The sequence below is a fragment of the Echinops telfairi genome, unplaced genomic scaffold (assembly GCF_000313985.2).
Source record: "Echinops telfairi isolate 266 unplaced genomic scaffold, ASM31398v2 ScPeMD7_7469;HRSCAF=8507_1, whole genome shotgun sequence".
Classification (NCBI taxonomy): domain Eukaryota; kingdom Metazoa; phylum Chordata; class Mammalia; order Afrosoricida; family Tenrecidae; genus Echinops; species Echinops telfairi.
The window spans coordinates 94,545,282-94,561,973 of record NW_022111373.1 but is presented as its reverse complement, the minus strand read 5'-3'; the positions used below and the strand labels follow the sequence as shown (position 1 = coordinate 94,561,973).

General features: G+C 45.9%; 1 protein-coding gene across 1 annotated transcript; it reads right to left on the bottom strand.

Annotated features, from left to right (window-relative positions):
* Window positions 1-313: 313 nt before the first annotated feature.
* Window positions 314-6,953, bottom strand: PLK2 (polo like kinase 2). Its single transcript, XM_004703597.3, has 14 exons — window positions 6,584-6,953; window positions 5,838-5,945; window positions 5,574-5,690; window positions 5,277-5,406; window positions 4,919-5,006; window positions 3,953-4,048; window positions 3,641-3,839; window positions 3,403-3,550; window positions 2,943-3,040; window positions 2,490-2,619; window positions 2,110-2,350; window positions 1,854-1,983; window positions 1,246-1,356; window positions 314-1,126 (listed from the first exon to the last, which is right to left on the bottom strand). Exons 1-14 carry the CDS (start codon window positions 6,851-6,853, stop codon window positions 935-937), a joined length of 2,058 nt encoding a protein of 685 aa, XP_004703654.1. The 5' UTR covers window positions 6,854-6,953; the 3' UTR covers window positions 314-934.
* Window positions 6,954-16,692: the final 9,739 nt, after the last annotated feature.

Here is a 16,692-nt window from a genome sequence, read left to right as displayed (position 1 = left end):
GGATGAGCTCAGTGGCAATGGGCTAGGTCTGGGGAGGAGAGGGGTGGTTTACACTGGACAGCTCGTTTCCAGCTCCAACATAAGCTGGTTTTGAGGAAATCCTCCTGCGAGGATTCTCTGTAGGCTGATTGTGAGAAAGGTCATTATGTTTGGTTATATTCCAGCTAGATATACCTAAAAAAGAGCTTATGACGGTCCTCATCAATTATGAGTAGAAAATGCCATGCTGTCACGTTGTGCTGTGTGCCTCTAGCCGGGGGGGTGTCCCACAGCGCAGGGTGCCACACTCTAGTCAACACAGGAGATCAGTGTCTGCTTTTCCATTCTCTTTATTGCCAACAGTTTAAAATGGTCAACATAAAAAAAAAGTTCTGATAATAAATACTGCTCTTTGGGCTGTAATAAATAAAAAGTTTATTAACAAGGAATGCACTTTTCCAGCCACGAGTGTCTTCAAAAATTAACAAAAAACAACAACAACATCAAAAAAAATTATATATGGCCATAGTTCACAGTTATGCAGCCAACAGCTGCTCCGATTACAGCTTGTAAGGACAATGTGGGCGTGTCCTCCCTTCCCCCACCCCTTCAGGAAGTGCATATTCACAGTTCCAAGTCCTCTGTCTGAAGTGCTCTCTACAGAGAGAAGTTAAGAGTCAATGCACCTTTCTGCAGAACGGTCTGAACAAGCCTTGACAGTTGGCATTTGGAGGAAAATGCATCCGGGTTCACCCTCGGAGTAGTCCAAAGTCAAGGACTGTATGCTTCCGCCGGCTCTGGACTCTGGTCCCAGCTGGTCCAGCAGGCCACAGAGGCTGTGTTTCCATACCTCCACCTGTCCATCTTCTTCAACGTGCGGTACATCGATCTACTGGCTTCCCTGTGGTGCTCACAGTGGAAAGAGGAGTCCCATGGGGCCCATTCAAAAAGTCCTTCAGTTACATCTCTGTAAGAGCATGTTCAGAGCATATTCCATACGGTTTTTCAATTCTAACGAGCAGCCAGCCATCAGCAGAGTTGTCAGTCTGAATGTCGTGGATGTCCTGTCCTCATTGATATATGTGAGAAGGTATTCTTCATTTTGGCTACAGATGATGATCTTTGTATGATCATGATAGAAATTGACCTGAAAAAGAAGTGCGTAGATATTCAGTCTCTCAAAACAGTCAAGAATTAGAAACACAGAGTCTGGCCATTCAACTGGCCAGGTGAGAAAGCTTTTTCGGGAAAGAGGCCAATCTTTACCTGGAAGGTGCCATCATTGAAGAGCATCATTAAGGCCTTATCAGACTTGAGCCACTGAAGGAGGTAGAGCCGAGGTCTTCGAATATCAGTCACACTAGGCAGATCTCCACCCTGGAAGAGATAACGAGAGTTAGTTGGTGCTTAGGAAGACTGTGTAGTATGCACTCAATCCTTCTAAGCAAATGTGTCTCCAACCTTAGGAAATGTCAAAAGCCCCTGGAGATTTGGGTTTTGCCTCCCAGAGACATTGATTCAGTAAACCTAGCATACCAAATTGTACTCATAGCAAGCCTATAGGACAGAGTCGAACTGCCCTGTGGGTTCCCAGGACTGCAAATCTTTATGGAGGCAGAAAGCCTCATCTTTTTCCAGAGCAGCTGGTGGTGGTTTCAAACAACTAACCTTATGGTTAGCCACCCAATGCATGACCCTCTATGTCACCAGAATAGAGGGAACGGCAGTGAGCGAGTGAGTGAGTGAGTGAGTGAGTGAGTGAGTGAGTGAGTGAGTGAGTGAGGTAGCACATGCAAATCTGCACTGTTAATTAGCTTTGAGGGGATGCAGATGCTACTGGATGTGGCCCACCGTTCAAGTACCCTGGTACTTACGTCCATGAGGTTCTCCTCCATGTAGTGAGAAAAGTATTTCAGCACCGTCACTTGACTAATGAATTGTTCAGGGGCATCAGTTGCAGGAAAGACAGAGCACTGGCCAAGCTCTGCATAATAGTGGACGGTTCTAAAGAGCGAACAGGAGGAAGAAAGAAATAGAAGCCGCAGTTAGACTCTATGTTCCTTGGATCTCCTCAGTCCCAAGACTAAAGCCTTGGGAGACTGTGTTCTTTCACTCATTGGCTACACTTACTTTTTGTCTGGAAGGAGACTCATGTGAGCACCGTTGTTAAAGAGAACACCCACTGTGTGGTCCGAGAGCTGATACCCGAAGCCGTATTTGTTAGAGTAATCGACCCATTTGGTGACCCACTGAAATGACGTGCTCAGCTGCTCTTTGGGAATGCAGTCTGCTTCCGGCATGTTTTCCAGGCAGCCTCGCAGAACTCTGGCCACTGTATCTGCAACACTCCCCATGGTACTGTCTTCAAGGCCTTAAAGAGGGAGAGAGACAAATGTAAAATTTGCTTTTCCCATGTGAATACACCTAATAAATGAAGTGACTTCAGTTATATGGTATTTAGCACTGGCATTATTATTATTATTATTTTTAAATGCCTGACAAGCACTTACATTCACTGCTACTGCTGCAGCTGCCAAGTGTCCCTCTGACTATCATACGAATAGCATCCCCAATCTGCTGCTTGTTCTCAACTGCAGGGGTTCCAGATCTGGCTATGGTCGTGGTAGGTGGCTGGAGTTCCTTAGAAGAAAGAGGAATTGTGCAGGGGGTTAAGCATGGTCATTCAAAAAAGGCCAAGAATTTGGGGTGAAGATTAGCTGGGAGGAACTGCCGGGAAAATTTATCAAGAGGCAGTGGACACAAGCCAAATACAAGCCAGTGCAGTAAGGCGATGGCATGACACTCAGAGACACAAGCCTTCCTTTCAAAGGGATGGAAGAAAGCACTTTAAGTAGATGAAACGTGTCTGAATCACAGTAATCACCATCGTCTGGGTACTCATTACCAAAGAATGGAAATCAAAGAAAGTGCTCGGGCCCAGTTTATTCTCTTTCCCAACCTACCTCATCCATCCGATGTTTGCTGGGTTGCTGAGTGATGGACGTCTTTTTCAAATCATGCCTAAGCTTGTAAATGTCTTCGTCTTCTTTGGACACGCGGTCTGTAAAAGCAAGGAAAAGAGGTCTGAAGGTTACTCTAGCTCATTCCAGGCAGAAACAGAGCAGGCCATATTGCCTCCTCTTGCATTATGAAGCACCTCATGAGCTTCCCAGACAAAGGTGGCATTTTATCACTGCCAGCAGCTGCAGTTCTGCAAGGAGCACACTTCAGTGTGCAAGAAACACAAAGCTATCAGCCACACCAACAACTGCCACTAAGGACTGATCATGTTATAAATGTCAAGGCTCAAGCGTACATAGAAAACACTAGCTACAATATGCTAATAGAAAGCCTCTTTTTACTAAAAGCACACAAGCGCAAGCACAGGGGGGTGGGGGTGGGGCAAGAAGTCTTGTAACTTACTGTGTGTGTCAATAAATCTGGCTTTGTCTTTTTTGCCACCAAAAAGAGCAGCAGCAGCTTTCTTAAAGAAGTTCTTGGCTGGGCTGGACAAATGGAAATCCGGGACCGTATGACAACAGCTAGAAGAAAGTCTGTCTGGGGTGAAGCCCTGTGGAGGACCGGAGAAGGCTGTCAGAATCCGGCTGCCTACGACAGTAGGCGGAAGAGCAAGCATGAAGACACAAGGGAGCACACCCACCTGCAAGAAAAAGTCGTGCCGAATGATGTCATCCAAGCTGGGGCGGTCTTCTGGGTTTTTGGACAACATGCTAGCTATTAAGTGCTTTGCAGGAGCTAGCAAGGAAGATGGCATTGTATACCTAGCTTCTCTTATACATCTATACGTTTCTTTCAGATTTGTAGTTTCAAAGGGGGGCCTTCCTAGTAACATTGTATACCTGTATGTGGAAAACATACACACTTCTTTAGTGATGAGTATAAAACAAATCTTTGGCAAGATTAAAATGTAAATCCCACTTTTGGGGTAACTCATGCTGGGCCATTTACTTACATTACACAGCCTAAGGCCCAGATGTCTGATTCACAGCCGTGTCCTTGTTTGTTGAGGACTTCAGGAGAGAGATAATTTGGGGTACCACATATCGTTCTGAAAGAACAGAATTTCAAAATCTGGTTAAGAAAGTATTTGACTGTTGAAACTTAGTTCTCTGGCTGTGACTTGATGAGAAATAAAATCGGAAAGTGCTATGTTAAAGTATCTATGTTGACATATTTCATCTCAGAGTGGCATTGGATCATTTTTTTTTAATGCATGCAGCATTTCTTCAGCCTGCATGACCAAGTGGTTTTAACTAACTTAAGCCAGCACTACTTCTAGGGAAAGCATGACATCTGGATATACCCCCTGCAAGTACATGGCCCCTCTCTTTCACAGCCACAAGGTACCTGTCTGCTGTGCTGGCTGTGTGCCAGCGATTCTGTTCTGACTCTTAGCAACCACCTCAAGAAGCAAACTTATTACCATGAGTCAATTGTGACTCATGGTGACCCTGGACGACAGTAGAACTGCCCCTTTGGGCTTCCAAAGTCACAGATCTTTATGGCAGCACAAGTCCTGGCATTCCTCAGTGGAGCAGCTGATAGATTTGAACTGCCGACCTCAGCAGCCCATTGTATAACCCAGAGCTCCTGGCCACATAATAAACACTTCTTTAAATGAAAATTGTTGGGATGATAGACTTTAGTATCAACTGACCTTCAAAGAAACATTATTTGGAAATTAATCAGGCCATATCTGACTACCTTCTCCCTGTCCCTGGTGGCACAGTCAGTTAAGCATTGGGCTGAAAGCCAAAGGCAGGCAGTTCGCACCTATCAGCCAGGACAGAGAGAGGTTGTTTGGAAACCCTGCGGAACAGTTCTACTCTGTCCTTCAGAGTCACTGTGAGTCAAATTGACTCAATAGATGTAATGGCAGTGAGTTCTTCCCAGCAAGACACACCATTCTGACTCTTACCTCCTTCTGTGCTCCAAGGGCTCCAGCCTGGCTGCCAAACCAAAGTCTCCCACTTTGAGCTCCATGGCTTCATTGATAAAAAAGTTTCCTAGATGATAAACACAAAGGAAACATGAATCCCTTTGAAAGAGTCAGAGCACCCAGGCAGCAGTCAGGCTGCCAGCTGTTTGTTGGATGATAATCACCCATTCCAAAGCTAGATGGCACAGGCTAGATCCCCACTCAAGCAAGGATGCTTCAGAGAGAGGGCCAGATGGAAGAACACACACACACACACACACACACACACACACACACACACACACACACACACCCCTCTTGCTCAGACAAAAATCAGCCTGGGAAGTAAAGGGCTTACCTAGTTTGAGATCTCTGTGCAAGATTTCTTGTTCATGAAGGTACTTGAGTCCAGACACAATCTGCCTGAGGTAGTATCGGACTTCTGGCTCTGTCAACACCTTTCTGGCCTTCAAGATATGAGCCATGGACTAGGAGAGAAAGAAGAGAGAGAGAAGGTGTCAAACAAAGTTCATTAAAATCTGTTTGCATAGCAGGGCAAGCGATGCAGCATTAACATCAAAGCTAACACACGGGGTATAAGGCCATGTCAGCTTTCAGGGAAGGAAAAGGGGGTCAAGTCAGACTTAACCCTTACCCTTCTGCTGCAGTACTCCAGGAGGATGTAAATGTTCTCTTTGTCCTCAAAGTAGTGATAGAACTGCACCACATGCTTGTGGTGGAGAATCCTGTGCAGCTCAATTTCTTTGTCAATCTGCAAGGAGAAGCGAGATATGGCTGGTGAGCCTTCCGCCGCCACCACTGAAGAGTCTGCGCTTACACATGCAGGAGACATTTTCCCTAACAGGGAAGGGCCGTCTCTGCACACAAAGAAAATACTTTGCTCAACAGTCATACACACCTTCTCCCTTTGATGAGGTTTAGCTACTCTGCTGTGAGGAATGATTTTTGCAGCATAGACTTTGTTGTTTGTCAAATCTGTCATCTCGTAACACTTTGCAAAGCCACCCTGGAAGGAAACAAAGCCGAGAGGGAATTAAGTGTGGCAGAAAAATGAACGACATATATGTATATATATATATACATATATATATTTTTTTTTTTAAGAAGAAAAACTCTGGTGGGTGGAGGGGTGGGAAGAGGACGGAGGGATGCAATTCGGTTTATCCCCACCGCCCCCCACCCCAACCCCCCAAAAAGCCCCTTCCTGGCGTGGGGGTGGAGACATTCCTGAAAACAGTAGTTAATACAATTTCTCATCTCCCTTGACAAAGGGGTGCTTTGAGTAGGGGGCTGGGGTGGATGAGGAACTGTCGGAAGCACTTGTCAAGAAAATCAATTCTCAATTCTCGGGGGAAGCGGAGGGAGCTCCGTCCGGTGGGCACAAGCCCTGGTTTTGTGGAGTCCAGATCAATTTCGCGGGGATGCGAGAAGCATCCCCAGCTGTGGCCAAGGATCTAGACATCGCAGCTGCCCAGAGATGTCACAACCCACAGGAGCCGGAGCGGGGCAGGTGAAGGACCCGGCCGGGCCCGGGCTGGCTCCCCAAGCAGCCAGCCCAGAGTGGCCTGGCTGGGGCTGGTGGGGCTCCGGGGTCCCGCTCGCCCGGACCTCCCTCACCAGCCGGCGCGCGCCCGCCGCTCGCACCTTGCCCAGCACTTTGCCCCGGCAGTAGCGCTTCCCCGTCGTGGGGTCGACGATAATCCGTGAGATCTCGGTGCCGGAGTGCGAGTGGTGGTGATGGTGGTGCGCGGCGGCCGGCGGCGCCGGCGGCAGGGGCTGCAGGGCCTGGGGCTCCTCGGGGTGCGGCTGCTGCCTCTTCTTCTTCGACTCCCCGCCGCAAGCTTTGCCCAGCGCCTGCTCGCACATCTTGGTGCCGGCGGCCGGCTGGTAGGTGATAGTCCGCAAGAGCTCCATCTCCGCCTCGCTGGCTGCCCGGCACTGCCGTCGCCACCTCCGGAGCGCGGTCACACGTCCCAACTCGCCCCAGCCCTTGGTCCCCGCCGATAGCCGCCACCCACGCCCGGCGTCCCCGTCCACTTGTGCGAGTGCGAACGCCGGGCGAGGTCTTATATACCGGCCGGGAGGGGGCGGAGTTTCGACAGCGAGAGGACGTCACCGTCGACGCCCCGCCCCCGGCCGCTCCAGAGCGCGGGGCCGAGAGAACAGTTGGGACGTGCCGCCGGGCAACGCTTCGGAGCTGGCCCCCGGCCGCGACCCAGAGGCTGGCCGGGCCGAGGTGCCCGGCCGTCCCAGGGCCTGCCACCCGCTCCTTCAAAAGCTCCCGGCTGGGGCGTTTAAACGAGAAACCGGAGGGTAGACGGCTGGCCCCGCCCCCTGGCGGGCCTTCAATGGGGACCCTTCGCCCGAGTCCTTCCCCCTTCTGGGCCTTAGTGGAGGCCGCCTGAGCTATGGCCTCCCGCGTCCGGGCGGGAGAGTGTCGAGTCCTTTAGGGAGGCTCGGGTCGCCCCGCCGCGGAGCTGTCGCGCCCTCGGTCGCCTCTAGTCTGAGGCGCGGCGGAAAGGCCGTGCCCCGGGGCAAGAACGGTTCCTGGGGCGCAGAGCCCCCACCGCGTCGCCCCTCCTGAAGCTGGCGGACCCGGACCTGCAGGCTCGGCACCCGGAGGCCCAGGGGCCGATCGGGGGCGCCAGGGACCGATCGGGGGCGCCTCTGCTCATGACCAAGCGCTTGCCCTTAACCTTGACCTGGGAGGCCGCCCCCCTGCGGAGGCACGGGCTTCAGGCGGCGTATTCGTCAGGCACGGGCGCCACCTCGTGGAAGGTTCCTGGAATTCTGTTAGCGGTTCCCAGCAAGCAGGAGTTAAGATAGCGTGGGGCTTCTTGGATTGACAGCACACAAGTCCCGTGGCTGTCACGTCAATCCAGAGGCAGAGCGACCTTACAGGATAGTGAAGGGTGACATCTTTCTCCCTCCAAGTAGCTGCTGGGCTTCAACCACACGCCTTTCAACAGCTGGCAACCTGGTGCTTTAACGACAGTGCCACCAAAGCTTGGGGGCGGGGTGGGGAGGGTGGGAGTAGGTGGCGTGTAAACGTGTTCTTAGCGCTCCTGGTGGTTTTGCCATTGGAACCACCTATCATTTGTCACGCAGAATGGATTCTTGAGGGTGCATTGTTTAGATGGCTCATGAAGTCACCTCGATGTGGTTATTGTTACTTGCTTTGGGTTTGAATCCTTGAGCTTTCCAAGACTATAAATCTCTGTGGGAGTAGTCAGCCTCATCTGTCTCCTTTGGAATGACTGAAGGATTTGAACCACCAACCTTATGGTCCGCAGCCCAATGATTAGACCACAGCACTCCCTTTATAATAACTATGAAACAATTCACGGTGTAGTGTAGCATTCAGTACAGAGCAGACTTAGTGGCACCATTTTGCACTTTGAAATACCGTGTTCAATGCCAAGAGCGGATTTTCCAACAAACAAGACTCTGGATTTCACAACATTTTGCACAACATGAAGCCCAAGTGAAATTGTTCACTAAAGATAAATAATTAAGCACAAGTCAGCCTGTGCCTGCCTTCCTTTCTGGGCACTCAGTCCCTGTCAGGGATTTGAAAAAAGGCTTTGGAAGGTGCCGTGGGGTTGGGTTAGAGACCGATGCCAGCTGTACCTAGAAGCTGGGTTTGATGTGTTTTAAAAAGTGAAACTGTTCACTACAAATTAGTAAGTGCAAGTAAGTCCATGCATGCCTGGCTTATTACATCACAGCACAGTAACCAATTCTGAGTGGAACATGCTATTGTTTTCCCATTTTATGAGTAAGGAAAGTGGAATTTGGAGACATTAAGGATCTAGTCTACCTATATATATTTTTTGGTAGGCCACGCAAGGTAGTCATCTTGACAACACACTAAAACCTTTTTAAATTAACAAGGATTATGTATTGTGATAAATTGTATGAGCCCCAATAAATTGATTAATTAAAAAAAAAAATTAACAAGGTGTGGTAGGTAATACCCTGTCAATGAATTCCTGAGCCATTTAAAATACCATATACTTTGTACATTAGAGGGTATTGTGTATGTGTATGGCATTAAATGATAATTTACAAAACATTCACAGTTTAATACAGAAATGAGGCTTCATTGTTATGACATAGTAGGTGAGAAAAGTCTCTTCTTCCCCTCCCCACCCCCTTTAAAAAGATGTTCTTTAGTGAGTTCAGCCCTTCAAATGCTCCAGACAGCCTTAGGGAAGAAGATGAGGCTCTCTTCTCTCCTAAAGAGTTCCAGTCTCGGAAAGCCACAGGGGCCCGTGGAGCCTGTCCTAAAGGGTTACCGTGAGGGAGAAATGCCAGTGAGAATGCCAGCCCCGTGCTAGCCCAGGCAGGCTTCTGTACACACAAGGTTATCGGAACTGAAATAAGGGGTGGGGTTCGGAGCTGGAAGGAAAGAATTACATAACCTTGTTCTTTATTCATGAGAATGACCTTTGCTCCCCAGATTTATGCAAACCTCATCATTAGTCTGTGGTTGGCTTGCCAATTTGGCACAGTGGTAAAGTATTGAGCTGCTAACCAACCAGTGGCTCAAATCCACCAGCTTCTCCAGACGAGAAAAATGTGGCAGCCAGTTCCTCTGCAGATTAGATATAGCCTTGGAATCTGGATGGTGCAGTTCTACTTTGTCCCACGGGACTGCTCGATGCTTAAAGGCCAGATCTAGTTTACACCTGCCCTATATTCTGCTGGTTAAAAGTGACTTTCTTTATGGTGTTTTTTCATAGTCCCTGATCCTTTCAAAGCAGAGCAATCTGCTTCTGAAAGCAGATGGCTAGATCTGTGTTACAGCCTGAAACCCCTACATAGCAGTTCTCCTCAGTATCCGTGGGGTCACTGCCATGTGTCAGCATCCACACCACCACAACTAACAGCAACAAGGTAACCTAACTGTACAGACTCATAATGTCTTCATTACTAGTTCTCTGCTTGGCTTATACTATTGTATATGTGTTTACCAGGTGCCTTTGATGGACTGTTGACTAGTTCACATAAAATTCATTTCCACCCTCCCAAGTATGCAGACATTTAATAAATTTCTAACACCATATAGATGTTATGATTTATTCTTTCCAACAGTGAAAATGATCAGGAATCGGATTTTTCAGCTTCTAGTGCCATCATGTGGACAGGAAATGCATTGTAGCTCACAACTCTCATCAGGTCCATGCCAACAACTCATAGTGACTCTATGGGACATGTAGGACTGTCCCTGTTTCAGAGACTGTAACACATTGTGACAATAGAAAGCCCCATCTTTCTCCTGCAGAGCGCCTGGTGGCTTCAAACTGTTGACGTCTTGGATCACAAAGTAGCTGGTACCCACTGTGCCACCAGGGCTCCTTGGTACTACATAGAGTGAAGGTCAAGGTTACCACCGAGAAATCCTTGGAGTTGGTCTCCCTTTTACAATGTCATTGTCCTTGATTTATTTTTTTGTGTGTGTGTTTTGTTTCTTGGTTTTGTTTGTATATGAAATCTAGGATAGGTAAATACAGACACAGTAACTTGATTAATGATTACCTAGGGACATGGCAGTAGAGACTGAAGGGAAATGGAGCGCTGACAATAACTACAAGAAAGAAGAAAATGTTCTAAAATTGATTGTGGTGATCGTATAACTCCTCTCAATATGACTGAAGAGATCTGGTGGTGTGGTAGTTACACGTTGGACTGTGACCCTCACAGTCAGCAGTTAGGTGCTCAGGGGGAGAAAGATAGGGCTTTCTACTTTTAATGAGTTATAGGCTCAGAAACTCATGGGTGCAGTTTTACCCTGCCCTATAGGGTGGCTACAAATTGGCATTGACTTAATGGCAGTGAGTTTGGTTTGGGTTTTTATAGGTGTGATGTCACTAGAGTTGAAGTCCTAACAACGTTTTAGTGACACCAATTGACCCACTCACACTTACTCACAGGGTTTCTGGGCTTCTGTCAATCTTTATGTACAGCAGCGGATAGGCTCAAACCACCAGCTTTGCAGTTGGCAGTCCAATGTTCACCCGACAGTGCCAAGAAGAACAAAAAAGCCAATGCCAACAGTCAATTCCAACTCATAACAACCATGTCTGGGGTTTCTGGAGCAGATAGCCTCTGCTTTCTCCCTTGGAGCACTTGGTAGATTTGAGCCGCCAACTTCACTGTTAACAGCCAACATTCACAGGAGGCTTTCTGCTTCCAAGATGTAAAGTCTTGGAAACCCAAAGGAACAGTATCACTCTTCCCTGGAGGGTCACTAGGGAGTCATGGTGGCTGGCCTAGTGGATACACATTGGACAGTGAATGGCAAGGCTAGTAGTTTGAAAGCACCCAGCTTTCTATTCCTGCAGTTACTGTCCTGGAAACCCACAAGGGCAATTCTCCTCTGTCCTGTTGGGTTTCTATGAGACGGAATCGACTGCAGGGCAGTGAGTGGAGCCTCGCGATGAGTCACAGCAAAGGGAAAAACAAAACCAAGGTCACTTTAAAGAGGCATAAAAGAAGGAGGGGCTTTATATACTATCAGGATTTACAGTGGAGGCGTAATCACAAAACTCTTTGCAACTGGGTAATTCTGACTCATGGTGTCGACCCTATGGACAGGATAGAACTGGTGCACCTGTGGGTTTTCGAAGCTGTAACCCTTTGGAAGGTTGAAAGACTCATCTTTCTCTTGGGAAGCAGCTGTGGGGGGAGGAAACCCAAGACACCACCAGGGCTCCACCAAAGGAGCCCTGGCAAATAAGAAAGTGTGGTCATATCACAGGAATAGACAAACAAGAACAGAGAGTCTAGGGATAAAGCCACGCACATGTGGAATTTTGATAATGACAGGAATGGTATAAATAGCTCTTGATGGATAAGGGGAGGCAATTTAGTAAATGGAACTAAAATACTATGTATTTTATTTTATTATAGAAAAAAATAGATTCCTATCTCATGCCAAATGCAAATTTAAAAAAACAACCTAAATGGCATAAAGACGCAAATATAAACAGAAAAACTTTAATATTTTAGCAGAAAATATTTGCACACAACTTTGATTAGCGGGCAGGGGAATTTTTTTTAATGTAAAAAGTACCCTTATTATAAAAAGATTGGTCCACCTAAAAAAGTTAAAATTAAGAACTTCAATTCATCAAATGCTACGTAAAGTAGAATAGTGGCCTGAGTTTGGGGAGAAGATATGTGTATCCCTATAAGGAGCTTCAAAAACTTTGTGGAAACTAAATTGAACAATAGTCAATTTTCCCATGAGCTGTTTGATGGCCCCTGTAATAGAATTAGCTCCTACAAGCAGAACTATGAGCAAAAGACACAAATAAGCATTTTTACAGAACAGAAATTACTTAGAATTAAATTGAATAAGCCTCAATATCATAACCAGGAAAACGAAAATCAAACCCATTTAGGAAACCTAAGAATAGTAAACATCAGAGAATGTGTAAATTATCAACTTGCATATACAATTCTGCTATGAGAGTAAATTGATGATTCTTAAGTCACGGAGAATGCACTGAAGGCACTAGCCAAAACAAGGCTCCAAGAACTGATGGAATATAATTGAAATGTTTCAACTAGCTCAAGCTGATGCAGTACTGGAACACTCACTGGTCTATGCCAGTAAATTTGGAAAGCAGCTACTTGGCCAACTGACTGGGAGAGATCCATGTTTGTACCCATTCCAAAGAAAGATGACAGAATGCTCAAATTCAAACCATATCATTGATATCACACGCAAGTACAATTTTGCCGAAGGTCATCCAACAATGGTTGCAGTAGTCCATTGACAGGGAGCTGCGAGAGGTTCAGGGCAGATTTGAAAGAGGACATGCAACAAGGGGTATTGTTGATGTCGATGAGTCTTGGATTAAAGTGGAGAATACAGGAAGGTGTTTTCTTGTCTTCCATTGACTATTCAAAGGCATTTAACTGTGTGGACTGTAAGCTATGGATGGGAGTGAGAGGAATGGGAGTCCCAGAGCACTTCATTGTGCTCATGTGGAACCTGCACTTGGATCAAGAGACAGTTGTGCAACAGAACAAGAGCAAACTGCATCGCTTAAAATTAAAGGTGTGCATCAGGGTTGTATCCTCTCATCATACTTACTCAATCTGTATGCTGAACAATTAGAAGAGGACTTATCAACCTGCCAGAGACATGCAGATAACCCAACCTTACTTGCTCAAAGTGAGGAGGGCTTGGTGCACTTACTGATGAGGATTAAGGATTACAACTTTCAGTAAGCATTACAACTTGATGTAAGGAAAATCAAAATCCTCACACTTTGAATAGGTAACAGGATGATAACTTTAAGACTGAAGTAGTCGAGGATTTTGTCTTGTTCAGATCTACAATCAATGCTCATGAAAGCAATGATCAAGAGATCTAATAAGGCTTTTTCTGGGCAAATCTGTTGCACACGACTCTCTTAGGTGTTGTACAGCAAGTACTTCACTTTGAGGACTAAAATGCACCTGACGTAAGCCATGATATCTTCAATCAATCACTTCTTATGCCAGTGAAAGTAGGGCCCAGAATAAAGAAGACCAGAGAAGAAGGGGTGTACTTGAACTGTGGTGTTTGGGAAGAATATTGAAAGCACCATGAACTGCGAAAAGAACAAACACATCTGCATTGAAGGCATTACAGCCAGAGTGCTCTGTAGCATTGAGGATGGCAAGATGTCATCTCACAGACATTGGACATCTCAGAAGAGACGAGTCCCCGGAGAAGGACCTCATGTTTAGAAGAAGGACAATGAAGAGGAAGACCCTGGACAACACAGTGGCTGCAACAATTGGTTGAAACATAACAATTGTGAGGACTGGAAATTATTTTGTTCTGTTGTACAGAGGGTCAATGGGAGTCAGAACCAACTAGATGCATTTAGTAATAATAAAAATAATAGAACTTTACAGGAGAAGGCAGCTCATTAGATTTGAACGGTTAACCATGTGGTTTGGAATTCTACACCCCCCCCATGGCTTCCCCCCTCTCCCTCCAACTTAACCTCAAAACCATTAGGGTTCCTTTAAATATAGGGCAGGGGAGGACTAAACAAGAACAAGACCATGTAACATTGTGAAGGATTAATTTGTAGGATTGGATATCCAGTTCATGAGTGTTATTATAATTCCATAAAATAAACACCAAAAGGGACATGCAATGATAATTATGTAATGAGCCCAGAGGTATAGTTAGTCCATCTATGTTCATTTAAAACCCAAGTTAGAAAAACAACTTCTGCTGAGTACATGCTGTGAGGAAAGTAAAATAAAGAGGAAAACATTTTGATATGTGTGGTTGTTTCCCAAATGTCCCAGAGACTAGACCATGTTAAATCCTGGTGGAAATATCCTGGGCATCTAAAACTTCTAAGAGTCCAAATCTAACTTTATGTTCATCACAACATAGTTATTTGATGGAATGCCTAAAGGTGATGTTTAATGCTGAAAAGTAGCTTGATGAATCATGAAAACAAGCATTTGAAATCGCACATTAATATGTTTATTAGTCTTGTGTTTGTTTTGATCCACTGACATTTTGAAAAAGAACAGGCCCCTGTAACAAATCCCAATGGAAGTATACAGACAGTTGACATTATTGCTGAATGTTTGACCAAAATTGATTTTCTTACTTATTTCCTTTAGCCACTCACTTATCCATCCAGTCATTTGCCAAACAGTCTGCTTATGCGTCCATCAATTTTTCTGGGTATGGCAATTACAGTATTTGAAAACATCCTCTATTTACCATCGAAGCAACCTCAATTTATTGTTGTGGCCTTAGCTCTCCCTCTGCTGGTAGAAAATGATAATGCCAATCAATGCTCGAAAGTTTTTGAAAATGCAGCAGTTACTTGACCCTGGTATTGCCCTGGGGTGCATCCATATCAAGAGAAATCCTACGTTTCAATCTACATTAAACAAAAAATCAACTCACGGCCTTTAAGTCAGTTTGGAATCATAGTAAACCTATAGGAAAAAATACAACTGCTCCTTAGCGTTTCCAAGGCACTAAATCTTTATGGAAGCAGATTGTCTCAGAGTGGCAGGTAGGCTTGAACCACCGAACGTTGCTTAGCCCAACACTTACCCATTAATCCACCAAGATTCCTTTGTATCTATATTAGATGACAATTATTTAATTGCCAAGGTCAGTTTATTTTAAACTTTTAATAATTATTTTATAACTTTATAAGAAAAATCAAGCTAAAAATATATTCCTTTTCCGTAAATATTGAAAGTATAATCTTTCAAATATTTCCTGTAAAATTCTTGTCATATATATATATGAATTTTATATATTTTTACAAGAATTTTACAGGAAATACACACACACACACACACATAAAATCATTTCATGGGTGCTCTTACATCCCTTTCTTAAAAAAATAATTTTACTGGGGGCTCTTACAGCTCTTATCAAAATCCATCCATCCATCCATTGTGTCAACCACAATTGTACATACGTTGCCATCAGCATTTTCAAAACATTTCCTTTCACCTTGAGCCCTTGATATCATCTCATCCCCCCCAACCCACCCTCATGACCCCTTAATGATATATAACTTATTATTTTCCTCATGTCTTACATTGCCCTGTCTCCTTTCACCCACTTTTCTCTTGTTCGTCTCCCTGGGAGGGGGTTATAGATCGATCATTCATCCTCCACCTTCTTTCTTCCCCCACCTTCCCCGTACCCTCCTGGTATCACTACCCTTATTATTGGTCGTGAAGGGTTTGTCTGTCCTGGATTCCCTGTATTGTGAGTTCTTATCTGTGCCAGTGTACATGCTCTGGTCCAGCCATGTTTGTAAGGTAGAATTGGGGTCATGATAGTGAGGGGATGAGGAAGCATTAAAGAACTATAAGAAAGTTGTAGGTTTCATCAGTGCTATAGTTCACCCTGACTAATGCATCTCTTCCTTGTGACCCTTCTGTGAGGAGATGTCCAATTGCCTACAGATTGTCTTTGGGTCTCCACTCCACCTCCCCCCTCATTCACATTGATAAGATTTTTTTCTTCTGGGTCTTTGATGCCTAATAGGTGAACACATGGACACCGCATGATCACACAGGCTGTTGTGCTTCTTCCATGTGAGCTTTATTGTTTCTCAGCTCGATGGCCACTTGTTTATCTTCAAGTCTTTAAGACCTCAGATGCTATATTTTTGGATAGCTGGGCCACATCAGCTTTCTTCACCACATTTGCTTATGCACCCATTTTGTCTTCAGCAACCGGGTCAGGGAAGGTGAGCATCAAGAAATCCAGGCAAGATGATGACCAGGTATGCAGCTCACACTGGGAGCTCTGTAGAAATTGGTGAGTGGGGTGATCCGGGGGCTGACTAGGGATTCCGAACTAGGGGTTCCGAGGCTGTTGGTTACTTCCTATGACAGTTCATGGTGCTTCCCGGAACCAGGAGCTGACTCCAACCCCATCTCCTAAACCCGCAATGGAGCCCAGAGGACACGGGCATTCTGCAGAAACTGGCCTGGCCACAGTGACCCAAATGCCAGCTGCCAATCAGAGGCTCATGCAGTCACAGTTTTATGCCCCAAATGGCACAGGGCCCTCCCACTGCCCACAGGCAGATCCCTCCTCCAAGACCAGCACTTTCCTTCCTACGTTTTCTCTGTCCTGCCTGGAATTCCCTGGCCCTCTAACAGACAAGGCTGGGCCCTATTTTCCATATGCCATCTGCCCGAAGTGCCTCTAGCTGGGAACAGAGGACCCCACCCCCATCCCC